Here is a 14,867-nt window from a genome sequence, read left to right as displayed (position 1 = left end):
TAGCATCTTTCTAACCTGTACCATATCTTGCTCCATACCTGTGTAGAATCCTTTATGGATAATTTTCTAGTACATATGTTATGAAATGATAAGGGCAAAACAGAATAAACATGATTGATACTTTGTAATCCAGATGCCTGGATAGTGACTATAGTCAATACACTGTGTAACTGTCCTTTTAACGTATGTATGTGTATAATTTTTTGTCACGCCACCAATATAATGAGATAAGAGGCAAAGGCCCCACCTAGAGAAACGATACGTAGACCTTGAAAGTAAGCAGTACGTGGTACTTGGACTCTGAAAGCTAATGGGGGCGTGGCACTGAAAGATGTTAATCATTTACATTAAGAGGAGTAACTATGTATGCTGTATAAGTATTACTATGCATTTTGTGTAAGCATGAAACTGTATAAGAGGAGAGCTCCGAGTCAGGGCAGGCAGTTGCTCCATGGACCAGCTCAGCTTTGTTGCGTTGTAATAAAGTCTATTCTGAATTCACAGGCTCCGGATTCTGAGAGATATTATTGAGTTAAATATCTCTACCACACCTTCTAACCTGTACCATATCCTGCTCCATACCTGTGTAGCATCTTTCTAACTTGTACCATATCCTGCTCCATACCTGTGTAGCATCTTTCTAACCTGTACCATATCCTGCTCCATACCTGTGTAGCATTGTTCTAACTTGTACCATATCCTGCTCCATACCTGCTCTGTGGTCTGAATGCTGTGCCTTTTGTCATCCAGTGGATCTACCAGCACTGCTGGTCTGGCCCTCTGCAGCTGAAGACTGGCCTGCTGCACCTCCGCAATGTTGGCCTGAGAAGACATATGGATGAGTTGGATCAGAGTTACTGCAATGACAATTTGGCTTTGGTTTTTCCATTTATATTTCGAGGTTGTACGTTAGCACGTGGGCCGCACTGATTGGTGTCACCTCGTTAGTCAATGTGTTACACCTGTGCTGGTTGGTCAACTCGTTAGAGGGAAGGTGTTTCACCTGTGCTGGTTGGTCAACTCGTTAGAGGGAAGGTGTTACACCTGTGCTGGTTGGTCAACTCGTTAGAGGGAAGGTGTTACACCTGTGCTGGTTGGTCAACTCGTTAGAGGGAAGGTGTTACACCTGTGCTGGTTGGTCAACTCGTTAGAGGGAAGGTGTTACACCTGTGCTGACACAGGTGCTATTTAAGAGTGGTTGGCCCAGTGTTCTGGTTGTCCTGGGAGATCTGGGGGTTAACACCTTTAGTTGGCGCTCCCTATTTGATTTCTAAACAAACAATCCTTTATCTGATCTTCCCTGTTTTCGCTTTGCTCTACTTTTTGGCTTGATTCCTGTCTTTAAGTTTGGGGTGGGATTTATTTTGTTTGCCTGTTCTTCGGCAAATATAGTGGCCGCTCATGGTGGGTGTCTTTTAGGTTCCAGGTGTTGTTGCTAGTCGACTTTCAGTGGACTCCCCCATGAGTGTCTTTCAGAATCCCTCCTAAAAACCCCACTTGTTTCGTTTTGGTTGTGGTCAGTGACTCTTTGTTAGTTCCCCTTTCTGTTTGAGCGACATTATTTGGTTTTCTTGCTGGGCAACGTAACACAATGGGGGCTCGTCCGGGATTTTGTTTCCAATGAGTATGGTAGTCAGTCTAATCACCTACTCTGAAGCTCTGCTGTGCCCAGATATTTGAGTGTTCAAAATACCCTTTAGTGGTAGTTTGTCACTGACATCCACCCTGAGGGGTTATAAGATTGGTGGAATCATTTTGAAAGTTGCATAAACACACAGGCTTATAATATAAAAATAAAGCCATGGACTTTAAGTTGGACGCATTTGTGGAAAACCCTCCATGGGAGATGCTAGTGGAAAACCCTCCATGGGAGATGCTAGTGGAAACCCTCCATGGGAGATGCTAGTGGAAAACCCTCCATGGGAGATGCTAGTGGAAAACCCTCCATGGGAGATGCTAGTGGAAAACCCTCCATGGGAGATGCTAGTGGAAACCCTCCATGGGAGATGCTAGTGGAAACCCTCCATGGGAGATGCTAGTGGAAACCCTCCATGGGAGATGCTAGTGGAAACCCTCCATGGGAGATGCTAGTGGAAAACCCTCCATGGGAGATGCTAGATTAATGTACAAAGGTGAATCTGCTCATCATGGCAAAGCATTATGACGTCAAAGTTCACATGCCGTTTCAAAAGCAGTAGTCAAAGAGTTGAACGGTACTGCTTTGGAAGAGGAGGAAATCCTTCCGGAGAGGGGGGGTAGAGGACACCCCATAGAGATAGATATGGTAGAGGACACCCCATAGAGATAGATATGGTAGAGGACACCCCATAGAGATAGATATGGTAGAGGACACCCCATAGAGATACATATGGTAGAGGACACCCCATAGAAATAGATATGGTAGACTACACCCCATATAGATAGATATGGTAGAGGACACCCCATAGAGATAGATATGGTAGAGGACACCCCATAGAGATAGATATGGTAGAGGACACCCCATATAGATAGATATGGTAGAGGACACCCCATAGAGATAGATATGGTAGAGGACACCCCATAGAGATAGATATGGTAGAGGACACCCCATATAGATAGATATGGTAGAGGACACCCCATATAGATATATATGGTAGACTACACCCCATAGAGATAGATATGGTAGAGGACACCCCATAGAGATAGATATGGTAGAGGACACCATGAGATAGATATAGTAGAGGACACCCCATATAGATAGATATGGTAGAGGACACCCCATATAGATAGATATGGTAGAGGACACCCCATAGAGATAGATATGGTAGAGGACACCCCATAGAGATAGATATGGTAGAGGACACCCCATAGAGATAGATATGGTAGAGGACACCCCATAGAGATACATATGGTAGAGGACACCCCATAGAGATAGATATGGTAGACTACACCCCATATAGATAGATATGGTAGACTACACCCCATAGAGATAGATATGGTAGAGGACACCCCATAGAGATAGATATGGTAGAGGACACCCCATAGAGATAGATATGGTAGACTACACCCCATATAGATAGATATGGTAGAGGACACCCCATAGAGATAGATATGGTAGACTACACCCCATATAGATAGATATGGTAGACTACACCCCATAGAGATAGATATGGTAGACTACACCCCATATAGATAGATATGGTAGACTACACCCCATATAGATAGATATGGTAGAGGACACCCCATAGAGATAGATATGGTAGAGGACACCCCAATAGATATATATGGTAGACTACACCCATAGAGATAGATATGGTAGAGGACACCCTATAGAGATAGATATGGTAGAGGACACCCCCATAGAGATAGATATGGTAGAGGACACCCCATAGAGATAGATATGGTAGAGGACACCCATAGAGATAGATGGTGAGGACACCCCATATAGATAGATATGGTAGAGGACACCCCATAGAGATAGATATGGTAGAGGACACCCCATAGAGATAGATATGGTAGACTACACCCCATATAGATAGATATGGTAGAGGACACCCCATAGAGATAGATATGGTAGACTACACCCCATATAGATAGATATGGTAGACTACACCCCCATAGAGATAGATATGGTAGACTACACCCCTATATAGATATATATGGTAGACGACACCCCATAGAGATAGATATGGTAGAGGACACCCCATAGAGATAGATATGGTAGAGGACACCCCATATAGATATATATGGTAGACTACACCCCATAGAGATAGATATGGTAGAGGACACCCCATAGAGATAGATATGGTAGAGGACACCCCATAGAGATAGATATGGTAGAGGACACCCCATAGAGATAGATATGGTAGAGGACACTTCATAGAGATAGATATGGTAGAGGACACCCCATAGAGATAGATATGATAGAGGACACCCCATAGAGATAGATATGGTAGAGGACACCCATAGAGATAGATATGGTAGAGGACACCCCATATAGATAGATATGGTAGACTACACCCCATATAGATAGATATGGTAGAGGACACCCCATAGAGATAGATATGGTAGAGGACACCCCATAGAGATAGATATGGTAGAGGACACCCCATAGAGATAGATATGGTAGAGGACACCCCATAGAGATAGATATGGTAGAGGACACCCCATAGAGATAGATATGGTAGAGGACACCCCATAGAGATAGATATGGTAGAGGACACCCCATAGAGATAGATATGGTAGAGGACACCCCATAGAGATAGATATGGTAGAGGACACTCCATAGAGATAGATATGGTAGAGGACACCCCATAGAGATAGATATGGTAGAGGACACCCCATAGAGATAGATATGGTAGAGGACACCCCATAGAGATAGATATGGTAGAGGACACCCCATAGAGATAGATATGGTAGAGGACACTCCATAGAGATAGATATGGTAGAGGACACCCCATAGAGATAGATATGGTAGAGGACACCCCATAGAGATAGATATGGTAGAGGACACCCCATAGAGATAGATATGGTAGAGGACACCCCATAGAGATAGATATGGTAGAGGACACCCCATAGAGATAGATATGGTAGAGGACACCCCATAGAGATAGATATGGTAGAGGACATCCCATAGAGATAGATATGGTAGAGGACACCCCATATAGATAGATATGGTAGAGGACACCCCATAGAGATAGATATGGTAGAGGACACCCCATAGAGATAGATATGGTAGAGGACACCCCATAGAGATAGATATGGTAGAGGACATGCAACCAGACAACAAGAACAGGAACGTGAGCATGCCATTTGGAACCGCCGGCTTGTACCGCCTTTCAACGAAAAGGAGGTGGATGTATATTTTACTCTGTTTGAGCAGATTGCCACATCCCTAAAATGACCGCAAGATATTTGGTCACTGCACCTCCAAAGTGTTCTTGTGGGAAAAGCTCAGGAAGTGGACGCTTTTTCTCTTGACCACAGTTCAGGTGACTCTGTTAAAGCTGCTATCCTTCGGGCTTACAAGTTGGTCCCAGAGGCATAAAGACAAGAGTTCCATAAATTACGAAAGACAGAATCACAACGCCATGTTGAGTTCGCAAGGGAACAAGCCAGTATTTTTGAATGGTGGGGTGGTTCTCAAGAGGTCAAGGACCTTGAGGATTTAAAGACACTCGTACTTCACGAGCAGTTCAAGAATTGCATTCACAAACGGGTTGCTACCTACATTTATGAGCACAAGGATCTCACTCTTGAAAAAGCTGCAGTTCTTGCAGATGAGATTGTTGACACACAAAACTACCTTCACAAACAAAGCACCCAGTACTTATCCCTACGCAAAAAGCAATCCAGAGAAGTCACCTCCTACTGCAAGGTTTCAGTCCATTTCTACAGCGCCCAAAGGTACAGATCAGCAGAAAACTTTTTTTTCCTTCCGTTTCCGCCAGTTTGTCATTACTGCCGTCAGAAAGGACACATTGTCTCAGTATCCTAAGTTGAAACAGGAAAATGAGAGAGAGAAAAAGCTGTTTCTTCTTGTGGGAGCACTCCAGCCCATTAAGTATCTGGTTGGGACTGGTGTATCCCATCAAGTCTCTGGTTGGGACTGGTGTATCTCCTAAAGAAGACTTTGGATCAGATGTGTATGAACCCTTTGTTAGTGTCTCCGCAGAGTGGTGATGCTGTTAAGCAGCTGGTGAAGATACTGCGAGACACTGGGGCAGCCCAGTCCTTCATGTTGGAGTGTGTTTTGCCTTTGTCTGACACTTCAGCAACTGGTTACAGGGTGTTAGTACAAGGTGTGGAGATGGGTTGCAAGGAAGTTCCTTTATATAATGTGGAACTCTAGTCTGGTCTTATTTCTGGTTTCTACTTGTATTTGTGGCCCTTTGATGTACACAGAGAGCTAACATTAATAATATGCATTTCGATCTCTCTCACTACTTGTATTTATGAGAGGTATTGACATGTTGAATGGACCGAGCTGTCTGTTTGAACTACTGGCACACAGCTCGGACACCCATGTATACCCCACAAGACATGCCACCAGAGGTCTCTTCACAGTCCCCAAGTCCAGAACAGACTATGGGAGGCGCACAGTACTACATAGAGCCATGACTACATGGAACTCTATTCCACATCAAGTAACTCATGCAAGCAGTAAAATTTGATCAGGCTTTCATCAGGCTGCCCACTCAAGAGAAAGCTTCAAACTAACTAGTGCCTGCAACCTGGTTCAGGTTATCAATCAACCTACTAGGGTAGTTACAAACAGTACAGGAATGAAATAATCAACATGTATTGATCAAATCTTTACAAATGCAGCAGAAATTTGTTTGAAAGCAGTATCCAAATCCACTGGATGTAGTGATCACAATATAGTAGCCATATCTAGGAAAACCAAAGTTCCAAAGGCTGGGCCTAATATAGTGTATAAGAGGTCATACAATAAGTTCTGTAGTGATTCCTATGTTGTTGATGTGAAGAATATTTGTTGGTCTATGGTGTGTAATGAGGAGCAACCAGACACTGCACTTGACACATTTATGAAATTGCTTATTCCAGTTACTAATAAGCATGCACCCATTAAGTGCATGAAAATGACTGTAAAAACTGTTAAATCCCTGTGGATTGATGAGGAATTGAAACATTTTATGGTTGAGAGTGATGAGGCAAAAGAGATGGCAAATAGGTCTGGCTGCACAACCGATTGGCAAACATACTGCAAATTGAGAAATCATGTGACTAAACTGAATAAAAAGAAGAAGAAACTACACTATGAAACAAAGATAAATGACATGGGGGCGGCAGGTAGCTTAATGGTTAAGAGCGTTGTGCCAGTAACCGAAAGGTCACTGGTTCTAATCCCCGAGCCAACTAGGTGAAAAATCTGTCGATGTGCCCTTGAGCAAGGCACTTAACCCAAATTGCTCCTGTAAGTCACTCTGGATAAGAGCGTCTGCAAAAAATGACTCAAATGTAAAAAAAAATAAAGAATGATAGTAAAAAGCTTTGGAGCACCTTAAATGACATTTTGGGCAAAAAGGCAAACTCCGCTCCATCATCCATTGAATCAGATGGCTCATTCATCACAAAACCCACTGATATTGCCAACTACTTTAATGATTTTTTCATTGGCAAGATTAGCAAACTTAGGCATGACATGCCAGCAACAAACGCTGACACTACACATCCAAGTATACCTGACCAAATTATGAAAGACAAGCATTGAATTTTGAATTCCGTAAAGTAAGTTCCCCTACCTAAGAATAGTAAAGCCCCCTTAACTGGCTCAAATAGACGGCCAATCAGCCTGTTACCAACCCTTAGTAAACTTTAGGAAAAAATTGTGTTTGACCAGATAAAATGCTATTTTACAGTAAACAATTTGACAACAGACTTTCAGCACGCTTATAGGGAAGGACATTCAACAAGCACAGCACTTACACAAATGACTGATGATTGGTTGAGAGAAATTGATGACAAAAAGATTGTGGGGGCTGTTTTGTTAGACTTCAGTGCGACTTTTGACATTATCGATCATAGTCTGCTGCTGGAAAAACGTATGTGTTATGGCTTTACACCCCCTGCTACAGTAATGATGGGGAGAAGTCTGTCCATAATAAAGCGCTGCTCTACCTTCTTAACAGCACTATCAACAAGGCAGGTCCTACAGGCCCTAGTTTGGTCACACCTGGACTACTGTTCAGTCGTGTGGTCAGGTGCCACAAAGAGGGACTCAGGAAAATTACAATTGGCTCAGAACAGGGCAGCACGGCTGGCCCTTGGATGTACACAGAGAGCTAACATTAATAATATGCATGTGAATCTCTCCTGGCTCAAAGTGGAGGAGAGATTGACTTCATCACTACTTGTATTTGTGAGAGGTATTGACATGGTGAATGCACCGAGCTGTCTGTTTGAACTACTGGCACACAGCTCGGACACCCATGCATACCCCACAAGACATGCCACCAGAGGTCTCTTCACAGTCCCCAAGTCCAGAACAGACTATGGGAGGCGCACAGTACTACATAGAGCCATGACTACATGGAACTCTATTCCACGTCAGGTAACTCAGTCAAGCAGTAAATTAGATTTAAAAAACAGATACAAATACACCTTATGGAACAGCGGTGACTGTGAAGCAACACAAACATAGACACATGCAACACACGATATCATACGCACTATACACACACACGTACACATGGATTTTGTGTTGTAGATATGTGGTAGTAGAGTAGAGGCCTGAGGGCACACACTTATGTTGTGAAATCTGTTATGAATGCCTTAATTTTGCTGGACCCCAGGAAGAGTAGCTGCTGCCTTGGCAGCAGCTAATGGGGATCCATAATAAATACAAATACAAATCTGATCTTCCCTGTTTTTATTTGGTCCACTTTTTGGTTTGATTCCTGTCTTTGCATTTGGTGTGGGTTTAAGTTTGTTCTTGGGAAAATTTAGTGGGTGCTCATGGTCTTTTAGGTCCCAGTTGTTAGTGGGCACCCCCATGTGTGTCTTTCAGAACCCCGCCTAAAACAGAACCCCTCCTGTTTCGTGACTAATTGTTCCCCCATTTGTTTGAGTGACATTATTTGGTTTTCTTGCTGGGGAATGTAACATATAATATGTTACTTTACGTTAGGTTATAGATTAGACATAACGTAGTAAAAGTAAATCCAGGACACTCAAATTACGATTGGTATGGCTACATAACACAGGAGGTTACTTAAGGCAGAAACAGAAGGAGGGTGTTTGGTCGGGGTGGATGGGTTGGTCAGGGTGGATGGGTTGGTCTGGGTGGATGGGTTGGTCTGGGTGGATGGGTTGGTCTGGGTGGATGGGTTGGTCGGGGTGGATGGGTTGGTCTGGGTGGATGGGTTGGTCGGGGTGGATGGGTTGGTCTGGGTGGATGGGTTGGTCGGGGTGGATGGGTTGGTCGGGGTGGATGGGTTGGTCTGGGTGGATGGGTTGGTCGGGGTGGATGGGTTGGTCGGAGTGGATGGGTTGGTCTGGGTGGATGGGTTGGTCTGGGTGGATGGGTTGGTCTGGGTGGATGGGTTGGTCTGGGTGGAAGGGTGGATGGGTTGGTCGGGGTGGATGGGTTGGTCGGGGTGGATGGGTTGGTCGGGGTGGATGGGTTGGTCTGGGTGGATGGGTTGGTCTGGGTGGATGGGTTGGTCAGGGTGGATATAATATAATAATAATATAATAATAGGATGGGTTGGTCTGGGTGGATGGGTTGGTCTGGGTGGATGGGTGGATGGGTTGGTCTGGGTGGATGGGTTGGTCTGGGTGGATGGGTGGATGGGTTGGTCTGGGTGGATGGGTGGATGGGTTGGTCTGGGTGGATGGGTTGGTCTGGGTGGATGGGTTGGTCTGGGTGGATGGGTTGGTCTGGGTGGTCTGGGTGGATGGGTGGATGGGTTGGTCTGGGTGGATGGGTGGATGGGTTGGTCTGGGTGGATGGGTTGGTCTGGGTGGATGGGTTGGTCTGGGTGGTCTGGGTGGATGGGTGGATGGGTTGGTCTGGGTGGATGGGTTGGTCTGGGTGGTCTGGGTGGATGGGTGGATGGGTTGGTCAGGGTGGATGGGTTGGTCGGGGTGGATGGGTTGGTCTGGGTGGTCTGGGTGGATGGGTGGATGGTTCTGTGGATGGGTGGATGGGTTGGTCTGGGTGGATGGGTTGGTTTGGGTGGATGGGTTGGTCTGGGTGGATGGGTTGGTCTGGGTGGATGGGTTGGTCTGGGTGGATGGGTGGATGGGTTGGTCTGGGTGGATGGGTTGGTCTGGGTGGATGGGTTGGTCTGGGTGGTCTGGGTGGATGGGTTGGTCTGGGTGGATGGGTTGGTCGGGGTGGTCTGGGTGGATGGGTTGGTCTGGGTGGATGGGTTGGTCTGGGTGGATGGGTTGGTCTGGGTGGATGGGTTGGTCTGGGTGGATGGGTGGTCTGGGTGGATGGGTTGGTCTGGGTGGATGGGTTGGTCTGGGTGGATGGGTTGGTCTGGGTGGATGGGTTGGTCTGGGTGGATGGGTTGGTCGGGGGTGGATGGGTTGGTCTGGGTGGATGGGTTGGTTGGTCAGGGTGGATGGGTTGGTCGGGGTGGATGGGTTGGTCTGGGTGGATGGGTTGGTCTGGGTGGATGGGTTGGTCTGGGTGGATGGGTTGGTCGGGGTGGATGGGTTGGTCTGGGTGGATGGGTTGGTCTGGGTGGATGGGTTGGTCTGGGTGGATGGGTTGGTCTGGGTGGATGGGTTGGTCTGGGTGGATGGGTTGGTCTGGGTGGATGGGTTGGTCGGGGTGGATGGGTTGGTCTGGGGTGGATGGGTTGGTCTGGGTGGATGGGTTGGTCTGGGTGGATGGGTTGGTCTGGGTGGATGGGTGGTCTGGATGGGTTGGTCGGGTGGATGGGTTGGTCTGGGTGGATGGGTTGGTCTGGGTGGTCTGGGTGGATGGGTTGGTCTGGGTGGATGGGTTGGTCTGGGGTGGATGGGTTGGTCTGGGTGGATGGGTTGGTCGGGGTGGATGGGTTGGTCTGGGTGGATGGGTTGGTCTGGGTGGATGGGTTGGTTCGGGGTGGATGGGTTGGTCTGGGTGGATGGGTTGGTCGGGGTGGATGGGTTGGTCTGGGGTGGATGGGTTGGTCTGGGTGGATGGGTTGGTCTGGGGTGGATGGGTGGATGGGTTGGTCTGGGTGGATGGGTTGGTCTGGGTGGATGGGTTGGTCTGGGTGGATGGGTTGGTCTGGGTGGTCTGGGTGGATGGGTTGGTCTGGGTGGATGGGTTGGTCTGGGTGGATGGGTTGGTCTGGGTGGTGGGGTACTGGGTGGATGGGTTGGTCTGGTGGATGGGTTGGTCTGGGTGGATGGGTTGGTCGGGGTGGATGGGTTGGTCTGGGGATGGATGGGGTTGGTCTGGGTGGATGGGTTGGTCGGGGTGGATGGGTTGGTCGGGGTGGATGGGTTGGTCTGGTGGATGGGTTGGTCTGGGTGGATGGGTTGGTCGTGGGTGGATGGGTTGGTCTGGGTGGATGGGTTGGTCTGGGTGGATGGTAGTTCAGGGTGGATGGGTTGGTCTGGGTGGATGGGTTGGTCTGGGTGGATGGGTTGGTCTGGATGGATGGGTTGGTCAGGGTGGATGGGCTGGTCAGGGTGGATGGGTTGGTCTGGGGTGGATGGGTTGGTTGGGGTGGATGGGTTGGTCGGGGTGGATGGGTTGGTCGGGGTGGATGGGTTGGTCTGGTGGATGGGTTGGTCTGGGTGGATGGGTTGGTCGGGGTGGATGGGTTGGTCGTGGGTGGATGGGTTGGTCTGGGGTGGATGGGTTGGTCGGGTGGATGGGTTGGTCGGGGTGGATGGGTGGATGGGTTGGTCGGGGTGGATGGGTTGGTCGGGGTGGATGGGTTGGTCTGGGTGGATGGGTTGGTCTGGGTGGATGGGTTGGTCTGGGTGGATGGGTTGGTCGGGTGGATGGGTTGGTCTGGGTGGATGGGTTGGTCGGGTGGATGGGTTGGTCGGGGTGGATGGGTTGGTCTGGGGTGGATGGGTTGGTCGGGGTGGATGGGTTGGTCTGGGTGGATGGGTTGGTCTGGGTGGATGGGTTGGTCGGGGTGATGGGCTGGTCGGGTGGATGGGTTGGTCGGGTGGATGGGTTGGTCGGGTGGATGGGTGGATGGGTTGGTCGGGGTGGATGGGTTGGTCGGGTGGATGGGTTGGTCTGGGTGGATGGGTTGGTCTGGGTGGATGGGTTGGTCGGGTGGATGGGTTGGTCTGGGTGGATGGGTTGGTCGGGGTGGATGGGTTGGTCGGGGTGGATGGGTTGGTCTGGGTGGATGGGTTGGTCGGGGTGGATGGGTTGGTCGGGGTGGATGGGTTGGTCGGGTGGATGGGTTGGTCTGGGTGGATGGGTTGGTCGGGGTGGATGGGTTGGTCGGGGTGGATGGGTTGGTCTGGGTGGATGGGTTGGTCGGGGTGGATGGGTTGGTCTGGGTGGATGGGTTGGTCTGGGTGGATGGGTTGGTCGGGGGGGATGGGTTGGTCTGGGTGGATGGGTTGGTCAGGTTGGATGGGTTGGTCTGGGTGGATGGGTTGGTCGGGGTGGATGGGTTGGTCTGGGTGGATGGGTTGGTCGGGGTGGATGGGTTGGTCGGGTGGATGGGGTTGGTCGTGGGTGAGGTTGGTCGGGGGTGGATGGGTTGGTCGGGGTGGATGGGTTGGTCTGGGTGGATGGGTGGATGGGTTGGTCTGGGTGGATGGGTTGGTCGGGGTGGATGGGTTGGTCTGGGTGGATGGGTGGATGGGTGGATGGGTTGGTCGGGGTGGATGGGTGGATGGGTTGGTCTGGGTGGATGGGTTGGTCTGGGTGGATGGGTGGATGGGTGGATGGGTTGGTCTGGGTGGATGGGTTGGTCGGGGTGGATGGGTTGGTCTGGGTGGATGGGTTGGTCGGGGTGGATGGGTTGGTCTGGGTGGATGGGTTGGTCGGGGTGGATGTGTTGGTCGGGGTGGATGGGTTGGTCGGGGTGGATGGGTTGGTCGGGGTGGATGCTATGCTATATTATGTTATGCTATGCTATATTATGCTATGCTATATTATGCTATGCTATATTATGCTATGCTATATTATGCTATGCTATATTATGCTATGCTATATTATGTTATGCTATATTATGCTATGCTATATTATGTTATGCTATGCTATATTATGTTATGCTATATTATGTTATGCTATATTATATTGTGCTAGATTATAACATAACATAACAGAGCATAATATTTAAAAAACATAATATAGCATAGCATAATATAGCATAGCATAATATAGCATAACATAATATAGCATAGCATAATATAGCATAACATAATATAGCATAGCATAAAATAGCATAAGATAATATAGCATAGCATAATATAGCATAGCATAATATAGCATAACATAATATAGCATAGTATAATATAGCATAACATAATATAGCATAGCATAATATAGCATAGCATAATATAGCATAACATAATATAGCATAGCATAACATAATATAGCATAGCATAATATAGCATAGCATAATATAGCATAACATAATATAGCATAGCATAACATAATATAGCATAGCATAATATAGCATAGCATAATATAGCATAACATAATATATCATAGCATAATATAGCATAACAATTTAGCATAGCATAACATAATATAGCATAGCATAATATAGCATAACATAATATAATATAGCATAAGATAGCATTAAATAATATAGCATAGTATAGCAGCAGGTAGCTTAGTGGGTAAGAGCGTTGTGCCAGTAACCGAAAGGTGCTTAAGAAAGGAACTTAACCCTAATTGCTCCTGTAAGTCGCTCTGGATAAGAGCGTCTGCTAAATGACAAAAAAAATATATATATATATATGGCAAAGCATAACATCATATAGCATAGCATAATATAGCACAACATAATATAGCATAACATAGCATAACATAACACAGGACAGCACAACGCCTACCTTTATGAAATCTTTGGTGATTTTGTTCATCTGCTGGTTGGTGATGTATTGTTTCCACAGTAGATAAGGAGTATTGTGTGTATCCAGGTGGCATTGTGTGTTCTCCGAGCCATGGTGTGACAACATGGCAGCCTCCGCTGCCCCACTACCCAGCAGCCTCTGCTGCCACCTCCCAGGGTGCACCACTCCAAACTCCTTGGTCATGGAGAGGACCATCTCAGCCGATGGGAACAGATCGTTCTGGACAACGTCCTTCAGGTTCCTCAGCTGGACCAACAGGCTCAACCTGGAGAATCATATACAACCATATTAACCATATTAATCATATACAACCATATTAACCATATACAACCATATTAACCATATTAACCATATTAACCATATTAACCATATTAACCATATTAACCATATACAACCATATTAACCATATACAACCATATTAATGATATACAACCATATTAACCATATACAACCATATTAATCATATACAACCATATTAACCATATACAACCATATACAACCATTACAACCATATTAATCATATACAACCATATTAACCATATTAACCATATACAACCATATTAACCAAATACAACCATATTAACCAAATACAACCATATTAACCATATACAACCATATTAATCATATACAACCATATTAACCAAATTAACCATATACAACCATATTAACCATATACAACCATATACAACCATATTAACCATATTAATATGCCATTTAGCAGACGCTTTTGCCTTATGCCATTTAGCAGACTTACAGTCATGTGTAACTACATTTTTGTGTATGGGTGGTCCCGGGGATCGAACCCACTACCTTGGCGTTACAAGCGCCGTGCTCTACCAGCTGAGCTACAGAGGACCACGATATTACCAACATATTAACCATATACAACCATATTAACCATATACAACCATATTACCATATTAACCATATTAACCATATACAACCATATTAATCATATACAACCATATTACCATATTAACCATATTAACCATATACAACCATATTAACCATATACAACCATATTAACCATATTAACCATATACAACCATATTAATCATATACAACCATATTGGTGGTCCTCTGTAGCTCAGCTGGTAGAGCACGGCGCTTGTAACGCTAAGGTAGTGGGTTCGATCCCCGGGACACACAAAAAAAAATGTATGCACGCATGACTGTAAGTCGCTTTGGATAAAAGCGTCTGCTAAATGGCTTATTATTATTATTATTATTATTATTATATTACCATATTAACCATATTAACCATATACAACCATATTAACCATATTAACCATATACAACCATATTAATCATATACAACCATATTACCATATTAACCATATTAACCATATACAACCATATTA

At 46.3% G+C, this 14,867-nt stretch overlaps 1 protein-coding gene across 1 annotated transcript in view; it reads right to left on the bottom strand.

Annotated features, from left to right (window-relative positions):
- LOC121578752 (uncharacterized protein FLJ43738) overlaps positions 1-14,867 on the bottom strand; it is a 49,080-nt gene that overhangs the window by 21,628 nt on the left and 12,585 nt on the right. The window contains exons 7-8 of the mRNA XM_045214478.1: positions 13,486-13,771; positions 712-822 (exon numbers count right to left, since the gene is read on the bottom strand). Coding sequence (XP_045070413.1) covers positions 712-822; positions 13,486-13,771 — 397 coding nt within the window. The remainder of the gene's footprint in view (positions 1-711; positions 823-13,485; positions 13,772-14,867) is intronic.

Source organism: Coregonus clupeaformis, unplaced genomic scaffold, assembly GCF_020615455.1.
Source record: "Coregonus clupeaformis isolate EN_2021a unplaced genomic scaffold, ASM2061545v1 scaf0264, whole genome shotgun sequence".
NCBI classification, from domain to species: domain Eukaryota; kingdom Metazoa; phylum Chordata; class Actinopteri; order Salmoniformes; family Salmonidae; genus Coregonus; species Coregonus clupeaformis.
This window is presented reverse-complemented; position numbering and strand designations above follow the sequence as displayed.